General features: G+C 37.1%; 1 protein-coding gene across 8 annotated transcripts in view; it reads left to right on the top strand.

Annotated features, from left to right (window-relative positions):
- Positions 1 to 20,163, top strand: part of Dsx (doublesex) — a 203,764-nt gene that overhangs the window by 132,797 nt on the left and 50,804 nt on the right. For 3 of the 8 annotated variants that reach the window (XM_062675972.1, XM_012688749.4, NM_001043406.1), the window contains 1 exon segment: positions 7,465 to 7,682. The exons of 3 other annotated variants lie outside the window; for them this stretch is intronic. In XM_062675972.1, coding sequence (XP_062531956.1) covers positions 7,465 to 7,658 — 194 coding nt within the window. In that variant the 3' untranslated portion in view covers positions 7,659 to 7,682. 8 annotated transcript variants of the gene reach the window in all.

Genomic DNA, 20,163 nt, shown 5'->3' with positions numbered 1-20,163 from the left:
CGTTTGTCGTATGGGAAAGGATCTTATGTAACTGGCGAGTGTAAGAGTTGAGTTTGGTTTTTTTTTAATTGTCTTTTGGGTGGACGGGCTCACAGCCCACCTGCTGTTAAGTGGTTACTGGAGCCCATAGACATCTACGACGTAAATGCGCCACCCACCTTGAGATATAAGTTCTAAGGTCTCAGTATAGTTACGACGGCTGTCCCACCCTTCAAACCGAAACGCATTACTGCTTCACAGCAGAAATAGGCAGGGTGGTGGTACCTACCCGTGCGGACTCACAAGAGGTCCTACCACCAGTAATTACGCAAATTATAATTTTGCGGGTTTCATTTTTATTACACGATGTTATTCCTTCACCGTGGAAATCAATCGTGAACATTTGTTGAGTACGTATTTCATTTAAAAAATTGGTACCCGCCTGAGATTCGAACACCGGTGCATCGCTCAACACGAATGCACCGGACGTCTTATCCGTTAGGCCACTCAAGCTCAAAATCGATTTAACTAATAGTATAAGTACCTATAAGTAAATACACGCAGCTATGAATCACGAACTATCAAGTCCTCAGAGTACAACTCAATCAATTTCTTGTCAATACGAAAATAGCTCTCCACTTGTCACCGAGAACATTATGCGCAAATCGTTGCAACTAATTTGTCTATCAGTTCGAATTCAGACAAGAATAGCGGTAGGTTCATTAGTACAGTTTAATTGTTCTATTTTTGTAAATAGCGTTGAATATTTCACATTCGCGTTTGAACTATGCGATATTTTTATATTTCAATGATTTCACCTAAACCGGCTTCCGGCTTTATTTATTATCACTACATAGTATAAAACAAAGTCGCTTTCTCTGTCCCTATATCTGTCTGTCCCTATGTATGCTTAAATCTTTAAAACTACGCAACGGATTTTGATGCGGTTTTTTTTAATAGATACAGTGATTGAAGAGGAAGGTTTATATGTATAATAACATCCATTAAATAGTGGAGAAATACTGTTATTTTTGAGATTTCTAATGTGAGGTCGTAAATAATAAATAATAAAATTTCATGTATCCGAAGCGAAGCGAGGGCGGGTCGCTAGTTTTATTTATTTATTTTTATTGCCTTTGTAGGCAGACGAGCGTACGGCCCACCTGATGGTATGTGGTTACCGTCGCCCATGGACTTCAGCAATGCCAGGAGCAGAGCCAAGCCGCTGCCTACTGCGATATTATATGTATTATTTAAAAAGCATTGAACTGTACAGGAAATATGATTTTCATTGAATCGATTGCCTGCCTATAAGTGTTTGTAAGATAGCAGACGCGAGCTCGTCTTGTAATAATTATTCAGTGTTATTAGCACTTTGTAACTCTGTGTCCGTAAGGATTATTCAACTTAACATAAATACTGGAGGCATGGACGAGAACATACAAATATATTATAAGTAGCCCTAAGATATAGCTTTACAAAGGATGTTTAATTATTTAAAAAATAAAATATTGTACGTTTACTGTATTTAGCAAAAACATATATTTTTCATTATTTATTTTTATCATCATTTAAAACCATTAAAACTCTTTAGTTTCAAAAAATATTTTTCTTAGACTGAATCACTCACCTGTCTGTCATTGAGCGAAAAGAAAGTTCAGTTTTGTATTGTACCTATAGTAATATGTACTATTTAATTTTCAATATTAATTTTAAAAGAAAATGAGGGCTTTAAATATTGTTTTCTTTTTGTATCACAGAAAACGCAATTAAGTATTTTATTGAAACTTCTTTATCGACGTAGGGAGGAAAAAACGTATGTAACGTTTTTCGGTTACGCGCCATCTTAATTCCTTCCGTTACACACCCTGAGATACTTTTATTTCTATTTAGTTTGTTATCAACAGATGTCGCTGCACGTAAATTCAACAATTCCTGCATCGCGTTGACGAGATGTTACACATTTGATAGGCGTTCTCGTATTTCTCTTGATAAATCATAGCTACCTGGCGTCGGGCGGGATACCGTGATCATGCAGGCGGCTCTCCCGGGTGCGGCTGCTCCATTGCACTGCGGAGTGGTTGACCTTTGCGATTATTTTTATATTTTAGAGGTTTCACTTCTACCGTGTGTGACTTGCACAGAAGATTGCACACACACACATTTTTGTTTATTCTGAATTATTCCATATTATGTGTATGTACAGGTATATTCAGTATTATAAGAGTAATGCTCATTTATCTTTTTGCCTATTGTATAACATATTTTAGACGAAAATCGTACTTAAAGAGTAAACAATAGTCACACTGTATGTAACTCCTTTACATGCTATAGATCGACTTATCCCTCAAACGACATTATGAATTGAGTAACAAACAAATATTTTGTTTAAATCAACAAAAAAAACCTCTCACACGCGATTATCATTTCACTTACGTAATAAAACAATCAACTTTATTAAGAAAATAAGGAAATGCATCAGTGTAAAGTAATCGAACTATAATAGCAACAAGTTCGCTACAATGTCGCTCGACGATGCATATTTAAATCTCATACGTAATGACGGTATCAAACTGTATCTATTTATTGCTCCACAGACAACATTGACCAATAAGTGCTACGTAGGATTTGCTATTCTATTCCATGTTACCAGAGACTATATTTGCTTAAACTGAAAATAGAGTTGTGGCGTTTTGCTGCTATGAAGCAAATACCGAGTATGTGGTAGTGTCAATGATATAAGTGCCAAGTCGTTCTATATGTATCGACCACGTGCCAATTCAGTTATACATCTGTTTGTGATGCAGTAGAAACCAATATAAGGGGAACCGTCAGATTGCATACATTTTACCTGTTCTCGTCTAATCAATGTCTCATTAGCGCGAAGGGTGGAGGACCAGCCAATTATGGACAATAAACGCTGCACACAGATACAAATTTATTGCAATAAGATTAATTACATAGTGATATTCTACTTCCGTTACGAATCATTCTAAATACTAATGAAGCTATAAAGTACTCTTTACGATTCTCTCTGGTTATGACTTGTTGCTGTTTGTTACTCGCCACTTTTATAGTCCATTACCGGGAAGGGGGCAATGGAAAATATATGCATAATGTAATAATGCGTAAGTATATCTCTATGTTATGTCTACAAATAAATTAATGTAACATCGATACGGAGAACACACAAGACCAAATCAAAGGATCAATTTAAAAAAGTCAAAACAACGGATATTCTATGTCTTTTGAAAGAAAGGAATTTGAAAGTAGCCGATAGTGGATTTTCGTTCTTAAATTTTTGACTGATATCGGCATAGATTAAATACGATAAAATAGATTAAATACGAGCTCTCGGCTTACATAGTAAAAAGTTAACCAGAATCCTTAGTAGTAATCCATCCGTCATTTGGAAAAACATGTCCTTACCCTACGGAGCGCATAATGCCTCACAGCACAAGTCAGCAGGTTGGTACTTCTGTTGTCCCATGTTGTACCCCAATACCGTCCTCGTCAAACTCGTCGATTACGACGAAGAGTTCGACGAACGAAATAACCCGCAGACACAGCCCACTGAGTTTCTCGCCGGATCTTCTCAGTGGGTCGCGATTCCGATCCTGCGGTAGATTCTGCGAAGCACTGCTCTTTAGGCTAGTCTTAGCAAATTCTCTCAGATTACATTAGCCTCTTAAGGCTACCAACTAATAGGTAGGGTTAAAAAACAAACCTTGTTCTACTTACGTTGGTTTTAAGCACGCTTACGTTATTGTCCCTACGGGTTGTAATAATCACCCAACTATACTATACAACTATGAGTAGTTACTTTAGCGGTGTCTATTACTTTAGAAGTTAGCCGATTCTACACCACCATCACATCTGATGGTGAGTGATCACCGATGGTTATTACAACTGCTCGAATGGCAATTGAACTAACGAAATCTACTGCCCGTACTATTGTCTATGTTACTATTTGAATTTATTTTTTATTTTTTTATTGCTTATATGAGTGGACGAGCTCACAGCCCACCTGGTATTAAGTGGTTACTGGAGCCCTTAGACATCTACAACGTAAATGCGCCACCCACCTTGAGATATAAGTTCTAAGGTCTCATGTTTTAGTTACAACGGCTGCCCCACCCTTCAAACCGAAACGCATTACTGCTTCACGGCAGAAATAGGCAGGGCGGTGGTACCCACCCGCGCGGACTCACAAGAGGTCCTACCACCAGTAACTACGCAAATTATAATTTTGCGGGTTTGATTTTTATTACACGATGTTATTCCTTCACCGTGGAAGTCAATCGTGAACACTTGTTAAGTACGTATTTCATTAGAAAAATTGGTACCCGCCTGAGATTCGAACACCGGTGCATCGCTCAGCACGAATGCATCGGACGTCTTATCCGTTAGGCCACGACGAATCGAAATAAAGTACGTTTTGAAATAATCAAAGTAACAAACACTGATCTTTATAACAAAAGAAAAAAAGAAAAAAAAATCGCAACGACATAACATTAACTGACACATTGTGTTTTTGTTTTTGTATGCTATAACCGTATTTAATCACACTATAACATTATAATACAATAAAGCAAACATCGTGCCCTTTGCGATAACATTTGATTAATTATGATTAATTAGCGTACACGACTCCATAATAATTGTTGAGATAATTTCAAATAGCCGAGTTATTAACATAATTATATGCGTTGTTTTATCAAAACTAAGACTATTTTCTATTTGTAACTGATAGGCACTACCTCATTACAGAATAAGCGCATTAATAAATAAGCATCAATAAAATTAATAGTTTAGTCTGTTAAGATAATAATCATTCCAATAAAAAAACCGAACCTTAGAATTTATAATCTGATAGTACTTACATGCTTGCGTACGTACATAAATCTATATATTAATACGTGAAGTAAAAACTTTGTATCCGTTTTTACGAAAATTGCGCGGACGGAGGAGTATGAAATTTTCCACACTTATAGAGAAGATAGAGAAGAAGCGCACAATGCTAATATTTTTTTTAAATAATGCATAAAAGATACATTAAATCAATAAAGAAAACATTACACACACTACATACCATGTATTTGACGCACACACGCATGCATACTATTTATTGTCAAACTTTTGTTCTTGACGTCTGTTGTCAAATTGAGAATAGATTAAATATTGTTTGTCTTTGTTAATATTTTTTATAGTGTAGTCTTGGCAAAATTTGTGATTATAGAAGTATAAAATACAATCATAATAGTGTACAAACTTACAATTCCAATTAATTATAGTCGAATTTCGACAACTGCGGGACCTCTAGTTTATACAAATTTCGAACATGCTGATTCTAATATTGGTTACGAAGTCATTGCTAATTTAAAATCCTTGAGATCTCACTAGTGGAATTTAGTTTGAATTTATTCTGTAGTCGTCGTGGCCTAAAGGATAAGACGTCCGGTGCATTCGTATGTAACGATGCACCGGTGTTCGAATCCCGCAGGCGGGTACTAATTTTTCTAATGAAATACGTATTTAACAAATGTTCACGATTGACTTCCACGGTGAAGGAATAACATCGTGTAATAAAAACCAAACCCGCAAAATTATAATTTGCGTAATTACTGGTGGTAGGACCTCTTGGGAGTCCGCACGGGTAGGTACCACCACCCCGTCTATTTCCGCCGTGAAGCAGTAATGCGTTTCGGTTCGAAGGGTGGGGTAGCCGTTGCAACTATACTGAGACCTTAGAACTTATATCTCGAGTTAGGTGGCGCATTTACGTTGTAGATGTCTATGGGCTCCAGTAACCACTTAACACCAGGTGGGCTGTGAGCTCGTCCACCCATCTAAGCAATAAAAAAAAAGGTGTAATTATACCTTTATCTGTTAAATCGAAAACTTGGCTAAAACTTACTATCGATCGAACATACGATGATTCTAATCACACGTTTTTTTTTTTCATATCGTCTCCCAATTTGACAAAGGAATATTCATGCTGCACTGTAAAATTAGATAGACATTAAACTGTGTTGGTTTATAAAAAAAGAATTCAGTGCATACTAAGACTTGTACTGTTATTATGTGATAAAGATAGATAAGGAGTTTTGAATTACAAATCTGATCTTTGCAAACATTTTAAACAATCATCCGATAGATTGAATCGTTTATGTCATACCCGCTTTTTACTTTTCATCTCCAAGCACTAGTTACTTTTGTAACAAATTTTTCAGATCTTATCTGCCTACAAATGTCTTGGTCTGGATTACCATTGCTCAAGATGTTCATTGCTGTTTATCTAGAAATAAGATTGGAGCGGTGACGAGTTACAAATTTAAATGTACTCAAAATACAATCATTGCTTTCAGTCTTCGTGGCATAGATCTGAGAAAGAGCTCACCTAACAGAGACCACCTAATTGTTGAGTGGTAACAAGGGTCCATAGATGTCAGTCACAACGTTATTCCCGCCGACCCGTCTTGAAACATGATATACATGTCTCAATTGTGTAGTAGTAACGTATACTCGTAGCTATTTTATATTTCATTAGAAAAATGGGTACCTGCAAGCGGGATTCGAACCCGGGTACAGTCGCATTGCTTCCTACGAATGCACCTGGCGTCTTATCCTTTAGGCCACGACGACTTCAAATTTCAAGATAATTTAAGACAGTAAAATATTACGTTTAAAATTACTGTCGATTTTATTTATAAAACTAAAGCCTACACAGAAACGGGAGTAAATATTTTTGATCCAGTGTTCTGCGAGCTACACCTTCGGCATCGCAATGAGGAAATCGTTCGATTTCCGGAAGACATAAGTGAGTACAGACCATCGCATTGCCAATGTCGTTTAAGCCATTATTTTGGATTTATTAGAAATACTCTTGCAAATTAATTTATTGTTCAATCAATGCTATAGCGAACGATACGTTAAACGCTGTAACTTATTTATTGATTGATATTAATTTAAATAAAAAATACGGTAGGCGATGCGGCATCTATCACAAAACAAATTCAATTCAAACATAAAATAGAAAGAACTAATCTTCTATAAAGAAATCGGATTATTGATTACAAAACTGTTAAGATGACGCATGGCCTAAACCAGCGATCGGGGAACTTTTTTAATTATTACCCTAAAATATTTTTATGTAAGTTGATATTACCGATGGCGAAGAACAACAAAAAAAAAAACGAAATCGCTTCTTTTTAGCATCTTTCATATTATAGACCCCACGATAATTTTAAATCACAACGATTATAAAGAAGTTTCACTTCAATATATACTTTTTACTCACAAAAGTTTCATTTTTACCCCATTTGGGATAATTTAGCCCGGTTCCCCCCCCGACCGCTGGCCTAAACGTATCACCGACAATAGCTAAAATAACAAGGTACGTTCGATTTGCCGAGCTGAACTAACATTACACAGCTTTGCATTATTCATATGTACATTGCGACTGAAACGTCCGGACCGTTACAGGTTATTGGATGATGCATCAATGGCGATTGCAGCAGTATTCGTTGTGCTACGGAGCGCTGGAGTTGTCGGCGCGCAAGGATGTGGCCGCGCTATGTTGCTCTCCGAGATACGTGCTGGCGCCCGAGGTCCCGCCGCGTCTGGTGCCCCTCCAGCTGACGACGGGGCGACACTCGCCACGGCCCGCGCCCTTGTAGCGACGACACTGCGCGCCGATACAGGTAAACTGGTCACACATGTATAGCCCACTGAGTATCTCGCTGGATCTTCTCAGGGGGTCGCGTTTCTGATCCGGTGGTAGTTTTTTTTTGCTTAGATGTGTGGACGAGTTCACAGCCCACCTGGTGTTAAGTGGTTACTGGAGCCCATAGACATCTACAACGTAAATGCGCCACGTACCCTGAGATATAAGTTCTAAAGTCTCCAGTATAGTTACAACGGCTGGCCCACCATTCAAACCGAAACGCATTAATGCTTCACGGCAGAAATACGCAGGTGGTACGATGGTACCTACCCCGTGCGGACTCACAAGAGGTCCTACTACCAGTAATTACGCAAATTATAATTTTGCGGGTTTGATTTTTATTACACGATGTTATTCCTTCACCGTGGAAGTCAATCGTGAACATTTGTTAAGTACGTATTTCATTAGAAAAATTGGTACCTACTCGCGGGATTCAAACACCGTTGCATCGCTAGATACGAATGCACCGGACGTCTTATCCTTTAGGCCACGACGACTTCTGTGAACCACTGCTCTTGCTAGGGCTAGTGTTCGCAAAATTCTCTCAGGTGACCCCGTAAGCTCACCTACCCGTCCAGGCGTAGCTGAAATAGCCTCTTAGGCTACCAAAGAATAGGTAGGGGGAAAATACATCTAACATTACAACAATCTGACTAAGCTTATTTTGTATCCGCACAAAAACCTAAGAAACACAATTTTTTTAGAAATCGAATAAAATAATTGTTAATTTTCGATAATAATTAAAGAGTCCATTCCCGACGGATCCTCATTAAATTAATTAACAGCGTACCTACTACAATGTCAACTAAATATACACGGAAAGAAATCATTTTAACGTTTTCAAACCTAAGACCACCAATCAATTTTGAATTAGCTTTGAATCAAAGGAATAACAAGTGGTCTGCTAATAAAGTAATTTGTGCACTCGAGCCCGTCTCTTTGTCATTGCCTCTACATTGTAGCGTATTATTTGCGATTTAATTCACCGCAATCAAAGAGTAGCCACGAACTTCAATATTGTTTAAAGCAGACCTAATGACATGTTATTATGAAAATGGCCTTTAATTACACACCCGTGCTTGTAGCTGATGCACGAATCTTTTTTAAAACCTAGTTTGTTATATTGTATATTCATATTTGTTTTTAATTTACACGACTGAGGCATTGATTACGTGATCTCAGATTTCACTAAACATTAAATTTAGTGCTCGAAGGGTCAACCAAAATAATTTGTTTGAATTGCTAATTTACAAAAACAATATATCTTACTATAATCCCATTACCCGAATGTGTCGTACCTATAACGAACTGGCAAGGTCGTCACCTGAGTTAGATATTTTTACTTGTTAGTTACGTTTAGAAAAATGTTCAAGGACATCCTCCACGTTAGTAATAGGTAGGTTAATGTAATTGTTTAATGTATTATATTGTGTATAATTTTTTTTTCCTTACATTATTCGTTAGATTAGTTTTTGTTATTGTGTTGTTTTGTCATAATTGTAAAGAACGTTGTTATACAAATTCAGCACTATATGTCTTGTTTTGTCGTGCGCACATAACTTATGTTGCAGGCCAGATTTTGTTTTTTTCTATTTGTGTTTTTTATGTATCTTTAGCTTGTGATGTGTATTGTGAGCCTAATAAAATAAATAAATTAAAATTTAATTGAACCTCTGGGTTTCTGCCTTAAAGTCGAATTCTTTATTGCATTGGCTGCCCTAGGTTTTAAAGCGGAAACATTACGATAAATGGTGGTTTACTGGTGGTAAGACCTCTTGTGAGTCCGCACGAGTAGGTATCACCGCCCCGCCTATTTCTGTCGTAAAGCAGTAATGCGTTTCGGTTTGAAAGGCGGTGCAGCCGTTGTAACTATTCTGAGACCTTAGAACTCATATATCAAGGTAGGTGGCGGGTAAATCCCGCGTTGTAGATGTCTATGGGCTCCGGTAACCACTTAACACCAGGTAGGCTGTGAGCATCTATGCAATAAAAAAAAAGAAAAACAGTCATAATCACTACACAAGCTTTAGCAAAAAAGAATTATCGTAACATAATTGCATTGAAATCTATGATAAATTAGATGTTTTTTTATTGCATTCGGACGCTAGTATGCGGACGACCCATCTGATGGCGACTATCTTTGTCGTTTATGTTCAAAACATTGATAACCGAATCTCGATTCAGAAAATTTCGAATTCGTCTTTTATAATTTTTTTTCAATTGTAAACTCATGAAAAAAAACTAGAGTTGTTAATCATGATGGGCTCCCGTATTACAGATAGGATGAACTGCCCAAAGTTACATTTTCTAGAATATCTACATAAAGCCAATTTTAAGGAATAAATTCTAATTATTACAATAAAAAAGACGTTTTTAAAAATAAACATAAAAAAAATCTAACGGTAATGATCAGAATAAGACTTCGCGTTTGTAAACGGATTTAAGTGCCATGCCATGGTCATCGAAACGGATCCAACTTGTAAAAAGTTAAATCTGTAAGCTAAGGCAAAGTCGTTCAAATTTTACTTGCCAGGTTTTACCTAAACATACATATAAATTTTACAAGTTCAATAAAACCTCACTATTTCATTTTCTAATACAAACGCGATTACGATTAGGTAGTTTTTATTGCTTTGACGGGTGGACGAACTCACAGCCCACCTGCTGTTAAGTGGTTACCGGCGCCCATAGACATCTACAATGTAAAAGCGCTGGTGGCGCTTTGAGATATAAGTTATAAGGTCTCACTATAGTTACAACGGCTGCCCCACCCTTCAAACCAAACGAATCACTACTGAAGTCGCCGATAACAGCCACAATAACGGCCAGTGACGCAAATTGGGATAGCCATATACATAAATAGAATCAAATTTTGATAACGAATACAAAACAAATATTTGCTAAATTATAGCAATCTACAATAGTACATGGAAAGTTGGCGAGCACTGAACACTCAACACGTGAATGGACCGTAAACTTTGACGGTCAAACAATAAAACAAGTTCTGACCGTCCGAAGACCACATTACTTCTGAATTACCGCCTGTAAACTGTTCTTACGTACTTATTTTAAGTTATTCCGAATGAAGTTGTTTGACGTTTGTAAAGAACGTCAACTTTATCGTCCTGTTTTCATTTATCAGCTATATATTATTATTACATAATATTATAATTATATATATTAATCATCATTTCATTATCCTGCCCTTCTCCCAGTCACCTGGGGTCGGCGCAACATGTTTTCTCCTTCCATACTCTTCTATCATATACCATTTCTTCGCTCACTCCCCTCTTACCCATATCGTCTTTCACGCAATCTATCCATTTCTTCTTAGGTCTACCTTTTTCCATATATCCTTCCACATTCATAGTTATAATAACATTCTCTTACCAACCTCATTTTCATTTCGTCTCATCACATGTCCATACCATCCCAAACGCGCACTTCTCCGCTTCTCTGTCACAAGTGCCACTTTCAGACTTCCTCTATCATTTTCATTCCGTATTCTATCCATTCTCGTTACTCCACACACCCATCGCAACATTCGCATCTTTGCTGCATGTAATCGCCTTTACAATTATATATATTAATATCTACATTTATTAGTTCCTATAGCGGTGGTGAAACATGTTGTCAATGCACGTGATAAACCCGAATTTCAGCCGCGAAACAAAAATGTTCAGTTCCAAGGACTTTATAGCCGTATTTTTAAAAGGATCAAATTAGCTTAGCCTGTATCTAAAAAAAAATTACGCATTTTTTAAAGACTTCAATACGTCCGATTAACTTTAAATTAACTATACTGAGACCTTACAACTTATATCTCAAGGTGGGTGGCGCATTTACGTTGTAGATGTCTATGGGCTCCAGTAACCATAACACCAGGTGGGCTGTGAGCTCGTCCACCCATCCAAGCAATAAAAAAAAAATTGCATGATTTTTGAAATTTGAAACTGTATTTACTTTTTTTAATGCGTTAGTCGAACAGACTTATCTCACACTGCACATTCATTATTAGGTGGGCTGTAAGTTTCTTTACAAATGAAAACTTAAAAAAAACTAAACATGATAAAAAAGTCTATTTAACTTAAAGAATTATTAGTTACGTTACATTTGTGGTCTTGCTCACATCGAAAATTGAACTAATAGGAAAAATAAATGTATCGTTTTATTGGTGAGAAATTCAATATCATTCAAAATATACACGCAAGTTTGCTATAGTCTATTACAATACTTTCCGGATAATACGAGGTAGTCCTACTGTGAGACCTCTTGCGTTCTGTATGTAAACTATATAAAACCTTTTATTCATGGGCCAAACAGAACCCTATTGTATTGCCAATTGCTAATTAGCATTCAAGGTAAAACTTCACAGTGTCAATGTCAATAGACATTACTTAAATCACAATGTTTATATGCACAAAGAGGAAGGTACAAAACTTGTCTATTTGTTGAATTTATTGATTTCTCAAAGTTTTTTATTGCATACGTTTGAAACAATTTTTAATTTAATAGCACATCCCATTAATTGAGATTCAGATTCATGTCAAAGTAGGAGGCGGCATTCACGTTATAATGTTTATGGGCTTCTCGAATCACTTAGTATCGGAATATTTCTGGTGGTAGGAAGACTTGTGAGTCCACACGTGTAGGTACCACCATCCTACCTATTATTGCCGTGAAGCAGTATTGCGTTTCGGTTTGAAGGATGAGGCAGCCGTTGTACTGTAAAAACTGAGACCTTAGAAGTCATGTCTCAAGTTAGGTGGCGGCATGTACGTTGTAGATGTTTTTTTTTTCTACCTAAGCTGATAGCCTTGATAGGCTATGTCAGCGTAACCTAACAAGTAGGTGAGCTTACGGGGCTCAAACCTGACGACGTTGCTAACACTAACCCTAGCAAAAGCAGTGCTGGGTCCCGTTTCTGATCCAGTGGTAGATTCTGCGAAACACTGCTCTTGCTAATGCTAGTGCTAGCAACGTCACCAGGCTAGAGCCCCATGAGCTGACCTACTCGTTCAGAGAATCTGGAATATCCCTACGAGGTTACTAAAATAGGTAGGGAAAAAACACTGTTACGGATAGTGCCCACGTTGCACTCTGTCGACTAATTGAGAAGCTTCCTTAGAGCTTTGAGCATAAATACGGTCATTTTTTTGGTTAAAATGTTGCTCAATTGTAAAAATTTCTCATCCGAAAACAAAATTGTTCTATGACCTCCCTTTGCGTACCGCTTCAGTAGTTGTTTCGATTTTACCACCCTATTCTCTTTTAAATTATCAGTTAAGAAATGACCAGTACGTCTCTTATAGGCTGTAAGTCCTAAGTCATCTTTTAAAATATGCGACATGGTTCTAGGTGCTATTTTTATCTCCCGAGATAAAAGCATAATTGTAGGGCACTTTTTCAACTTGTCCCCTATACAAGATGCTCCTTCTTACTTCTACCCTCCATAATGTTGCCGCACACGCAACCTCTCATGTAAGAGTTTTACGAAATCGTAAAATGACCCTGTACGCGTCGCGATCGTTTTGGGACTCCGCCGTTATGACCTCGACGTTATGACCTCGACATTATTCACGAGTAAGTATTTTGAGAATTGAGATGATTGATTGACACGTGACAGATAAATCATATATTCGGTGCGCATTCAAATTAACGGGTGTAAGACGTAAGACGTAAAAGGTTACGAAATTTGGTTTTTTGGACATAAAACTGGGTTTAACTATATCTTTCAAGCTTTTTCTTGGCACCTAGTCGTTGAAATGATAACCGTTATCAAATTGAAACTTATGATGTATGAGCTTCGAGATATGTATGTGTTGATAGGGTGGTCCCTCAGATTGTAACGGGGTAGAGATAGTCGATCATATTTCGAGCTCATTCAGCCAAGCAATAAAAAATATTTTTGGTGCATTGGTAAAATAAAATTCTTTTGCTAAATTGAGAACCATAGTATTTGTTTTTGTAGGTAAAGTACCCAAGTTTATTTAGTGTGCGATCGTCTCAGAGCCTCTTCCTAGACGCAGGTTCAACTGGCCCGGTGGTATGGTACTTAGTGCCCCTGAATGCTGGACTGAGGGTCGTGGGTTCGATTCAAATTCGTGTAATTGTCTGAGTGTTCTATATATGTATACTACCAGACTCGATAGGCGCTGTCCTGTACAGATGTTTTAAATCCGAAAATTTCAAACTTTCAGTATGTTTTTTGTAGTGTACCGAATTGTGAATCTAAACCCTTCTCGAATCCACAGGAAAACACACAAAAAATTTCATCAAAATCGGCCCAGTCGTTTAGGAGGAGTTCACAAACATACTTGCGGACAGAAGAATTAAGTCCACTGAGTTTCTCGCAGGATCTTTTCAGTGGGTCGCGTTTACGATCCGGTGGTAGATTCTGCGAAGCACTACTCTTGCTAGGGTCAGTGTTAGCAACACTCCGGTTTGAGTTCCGTGAGCTCACCTACACACGTTAGGGTGAAGCTGAAATAGCCTCTCAAGGCTATCAGCATAGGTAGGAAAAAAAAAAGAATTATATATACTAGTGGTCTCACAGTAGTCGATATTCGACTATAATTAATTAAAATTAGAAGTTCGAATATTATCATGGTTCTATTGTCAAAGGCTATTTATTATATTTCTATAATCACAGATTTCGACAAGACTCCACTATAGACAAATAATATTAAAGACAAACAATATTAACTTATTCTCAATTTGACCACAGACTTGAAGGAATAACAAAAGTTTGACAATAAATAAAGAGGATTTAAATTTGTGTGTGTGTGTCAAATAGATATTAATAATTACGGTAACATTAAGGTTATGAGAATTAAATCAAACTAGTGGTCCATCGGTAGTCGAAATTCGACTATAATTAATTGAAATTGTAAGTTTGTACCTGATTCTATTGTCAAAGGCTATTTATTCTACTTCTTTACAGATTTCGCTAAGACTACACTTTAAACAAACATTAACAAAGACAAACAATATTTAATCTATTCTCAATTTGACCACAGACTATAAGCAATAAGAAAAGTTTGACAATAAACAAATAGTATTCATGCGTGTGTGTGTGTCAAATACATGGTAGTGTGTGTAATGTTTTTTCTTAATTTAATGTATTTTTTATACATAATTAAAAAAAAAAATATTCTGCACTCCTTCTCTATATTCTCTATAAGTGAGGGAAATTTCATACTCCTCCGTCCGCGAAATTTTCGTAAAAAGGGATACAATGCTTTTGCTTCACGTATTAATATATAGATAACTCGCTTTTGATACGACTAATTTGAAACGACCCCAGTTGAAAGTTAATTTGTCGATATTACTAAATTCAGCATCAAGCGCCGCTGAGCTTCCTAATACTAATACGTTTGCATCACTCTTACGTTTCAGCAATAAAACTGCCGGTGCAGTATACGGCTATCTCGCATTTTCACGGTCGTAAACCTCGCGTTAGAGCGGGACGGAGCATTTTATAGCACTCAGTCGCTTTTCGCAACAAAAACTTTTACAACCGGCCACTCGTAAATTATACGTAGCCTTAACGTCTCCGGGGAAAATTTTAAATAAATTTTCTTCGTTTTAATCCCATATCGATTAAACATTTGAGCGTGTACTACGTTTTTATTGTCGCTATTTAGTATTTTTAATGCGAACGTAAATTTGTTTAATGAGCGCTGCGTAATTTAAAGTTTTGGTATACATTTGGTGTAACTATACTTGAGACCTTCGAACTTATATCTCAAGGTGGGTGGCGCATTTACGTTGTAGATGTCTATGGGCTCCAGTAACCACTTAACACCAGGTGGGCTGTGAGCGAGACCACCCATGTAAGCAATAAAAAAAAATTTTTTTTTACTGCTGTTAAATAGAATCGGGGGATGTGATTCTTCGTTATTTTTCATGATTGTTTTATTATTTTAACGCCTTTTGACTATTTGCCGAAATATACAAAATAATAATGCACGTATTAAAAAATTAAACAAATAGCATTTTTTAATTGTGTAACCAATCTATACCAATATATAAATCTACAGCGGTTTTTACGGATGTTCCGTTATAACTATTGAACCGTGCATCCGATTGACTTGAAACTTGTTATTCATGTAGAAAAAACATGTACTTAATGGTTAGGCTAATATTTATATGAGTGTTGGACTCCTTACACCAGTTGCGGGGGCGTTAATGATGAGAATCTTTGTGGGGGTGAGAAATAATAATGTTAATTTTAAAAGCCCAGCGAAGCGGACGAGTACAGCTAGTAACTCATACATTTAATATCTATCACGTTGCTTTCTTTCAAACATAACTTCATTTCATTTGGAGATAATTGTCATTGATCACAGATAGGCAATCTATTTATTTTGAAATGATCATCAACGCCATTCTATACAAACATTAGTAACATAAACACTTTATTTCGGATCCTACAGATCCACTTTGCCACACTCCGATTCGATTCTACCTGCAACTTAACTCACAGACACAACCCATTGAGTTTCTCACTGATTCTTATCGATGGTCGATACCGATCCGGTGGTAGATTCAGCAAAGCACTGTTCTTGTTGGGGCAGATGCAAACAGTTTCTCAGGTGGAGCCCTGTGAGCTCGCTTTCAAATCTGGTAAAGCCAGAATAGCTCCTTGAAGCTACTGACAAAAAAAGCTGGCTTAGACGCTACCTATAAGGTATTTCAATGAGTATTCATTGCATTACAGTATTTTATCAATCATCTAGACAGAATTTTTTTTTATTGCTTAGATGGGTGGACGAGCTCACAGCCCGCCTGGTGTTAAGTGGTTACTGGAGCCCATAGACATCTACAACGTAAATGCGCCACCCACCTTGAGATACAATTTCTAAGGTCTCGAGTATAGCTACAACGGCTGCCCCACCCTTCAAACCGAAACGCAATACTGCTTCACGGCAGAAATAGGCAGGGTGGTGGTACCTACCCGCGCGGACTCTCGAGAGGTCCTACCACCAATAAACTCTCGAGAAGTCTTACCACCAGTAACATCCAGTAGCATCCTTACTTCTGGTAGAAACAGGGAGGTAAATACCCTTAAACAGCGTGTGATGACTTAAAAAATATTTATCCAATGACCTACCACAAGCAGACCCATTTTAAAATGGAACATGCGGAGGAGACGCGACGAGACCGTAAAAACTGCGGTAGTGATGCGAAAATATTTTAATGTAATATGTTATTGATAGTTTGAATATATTAATGAAAATCGACAAAGCATCTGCGCTTATCGCACGTGCTAGGCGTTAAAGTTTATCTGTCACATTTAGTTTACAACTCGGCATAACCATTGACTATGTAATAAGGAAAAAAAAACGTACTTATTACAGTGAACGTAAGGGTGTAATTTGAGGTAATTCATTATCAGCTTTTATTGAAACCAGTTCGCATAAACATGTAATCAAGTAGTTTATTATTAAGCGTCTGGAATTAAAAGGAGAAGGAAATATCGTGTGTCACTATGTCATTTGAATATCATTAAAATTACAAAATGGAAAACACAGACAGATATTGCATTCAACTATTTTTATAATCGAACTTAAACTTGATCAATCAAATTGAATTGAGAGCACCGCTGGTTAATGTGAACTAGGAGAGCGTACATAAGTATCTACTGGAGACGTATCAATAAACACCAAGTATAATTCATCTCAAATATTTTCCAAACAATTTCATAATGAGACGGTGATTCTTTTTTTTTTCTTATTATTTAAAAAAAACAAAATGTGTGCATTTCAAACGTGGTAGAAGTGAAACCTTCCAAAATTAAAATACAATTATCCTAAACGTCTTAAGTATATGTAAAATTTTGTCATTAGTAAATAATTGTAAGGTAGCGCCCTCTGTGAATTGATATTTTAATTTCACGTATAATCCGAAATTAAAATTCACTACAAGAGCTTTCATACACACGTTAGTATTAAAAAATCTCACAGATGGCGCTGTATTAAATAGTATGTATATTTCTGTCTCATTCTTTGCTGGCTTCATCCTACACATTTTTGTATTTGTGTCTCTTACCTGTCGTTTTTTCCGTTGCATCCGGTTTGAAATCACAACGATTCTAAAGAAGTTTTCACTTCAAAATTCCAAATATAATCTATGTCGATAGGAAGTTTTCGTGTGTCACAACACTATTTGACGAGGCGTCTGCTGCTCGTAAAACTTTTCGCGCGTAAACGTCACAGTTGACATTGGCTAGCAGATGCAGCGCTGCGCAGCGCTCCTTTGTGCGAGACCGTCTAGTAACGATATTGATTTATTGCGTTGCGGCATGTTAAAAAATTGCACATAACAGAGTTCAGTGACCTCGTAAACTACATTTGAAAAACCAGCATAGTAAGTTTGTATGTTACTAATATCTATTGTGGTCGTTAAAAAGCTATGCAATAGCTTAAAAATTTTGCAAATAAAAATTGTATTTATAACGTGATGACGAAAAAGTGTCACGTTCCGTCTGAGCCCGAGCGTGCGAGCGAGAACGCGGAGCAAGCGATAGAGAGGCACGATCGACCCAAGCTCCGCTTGTGACACATTTATCTCTCTTCTCGCGTGACGTCAGAACTGGCAGTTCGAATACTTCTGCTATTCTGACATATCGTTGGAAACCAACTTTACAGACAACCAATTTTTGAAGTGAAACTTCTTTATCGGCGTTGGAAAAAAATTTACCGTCACATTTTTCGGTTACGCGTCACATTTTTCCGTTACGCGCCATCTTTTTCTTGCCCCTACCACGGTTGGTTCAGACGAAGAGTACTTTCACTTTCTCCAACGGAGTAGGGATAGCATTAATGTTTCACTTCTTACGTGTGTACACTAGTACACGCACACATATTTTTTTTTTTTAAGCTATTGCATAGCTTTTATCGCGGGCCTTGAGCTCGGCGACCGAATCATGAAATTCCGTGACGAAAAAAACCTTACACTCTTCACTCCGCCTACCACGTAGCTCGCGCTCAACACATTCACACGTTGCGCTTGTGTAGTTTTTGGGAATAAGCGCGTGGCGTGACGTCACACTGCACGCGCATCATGAAAAGTCTGTCCATCTCTCTCTCTCGCGCGGTCTAGCTTATGAGTGTGAAGGGGTCAGTTAATGTTTTGCTTTTATTAATGTTTAATATAGCGTGGTCTTGTTTTATTATTGTTTTAATATTAAATTATCATTGTCTAATTATAATTGCATAAGTTGATAAAAAAATGCTATGCAATAGCTTTACCGCGGCAGTTCCCCAGTGCCACACGTTTTTTTATTAAATTGAGTATGTCTTGGAGTGAATTGATTGGGCTATTTGATTTAAGTGAGATTTTTGCAATTTTACAGGAAAGCCATTTAAAGTTTAAGGCTTCGCAAAAATATCCTAACACAAAAACTTCTTTAGCTATTTGAATACTTAATTGAAATTCAATTAAAAACATCGAACTGTTGATGCTAATACCAAATAAAGCGCAACTTTACAACAAAGATAAAAGTCGCGTGTTGAGCGAAATGTCGCTTAAGCCTTTCACCCTTCGACATGGAAACATTGCTCATTGCAAACACAGCTCAATGATAGTATGAATATACGATATATTATGTCATATGTCAATTAATCTACTTTTCTAAAAGATGTGTGTTATGAGTTGGTGCATGCAGTACCTACATTATTCATAAATTCTATCTCTCAGGATTCGGATTATTCGTCGCCAAACAATACCGGACCATAAAATTTCCAATAAATGTATAATTTCAATGCATTATCTCGTTCTGAATTCCATTCTAGAACTTTCTTGAAGCATCCAGTGCCGTCATAAAACCTAGCTAGACATTCATCCAGCGGGCTCGTCTCCAGCCATAAAACGTACCTAAAATAAGCTATAAAATATTGTCGGAGTATTTAAATTTATCTATGGTACGTACCACGGACAGGTTTAATGGCGATTTCGAACAGAGCGATGTATTGCGATTCGTTCACACGCGATTTTTGTAATACAAATTATTTAGTCTCACTGAAAATAATTTTTTTTGTTGCTTTGATGGGTGGACTAGCTCACAGCCCACCTGGTGTTAACTGGTTACTGGAGCCCATAGACATCTACAACGTAAATGCGCCACCCACCTTGAGATGTAAGTTCTTAGGTCTCAAGTATAGTTACAACGGCTGCCCCACCCTTCAAACTGAAACGCATTACTGCTTCACGGCAGAAATAGACAAGGTGGTGGTACTTACCCTTGCGGACTCCCAAGAGGTCCTACCACCAGTAAAAACAATATTGAAAACAATATTCGGCTTTAAGACTAATCGTATTGTTAACAATTGTAATCGTATTTCTCGTTAACAATTGTGATAACAAAAGTAATGTCAATGATAACAAAATATTTGACGTTGCTGTCAAAGTCACAAAATATGGGTTGAACACATTAATCTATCGATTGAAATGAG

Source organism: Bombyx mori, chromosome 25, assembly GCF_030269925.1.
Source record: "Bombyx mori chromosome 25, ASM3026992v2".
NCBI classification, from domain to species: Eukaryota; Metazoa; Arthropoda; class Insecta; order Lepidoptera; family Bombycidae; genus Bombyx; species Bombyx mori.
Note: the sequence above shows the minus strand (reverse complement) of the source record. Positions and strands in the feature narration are given on the sequence as shown.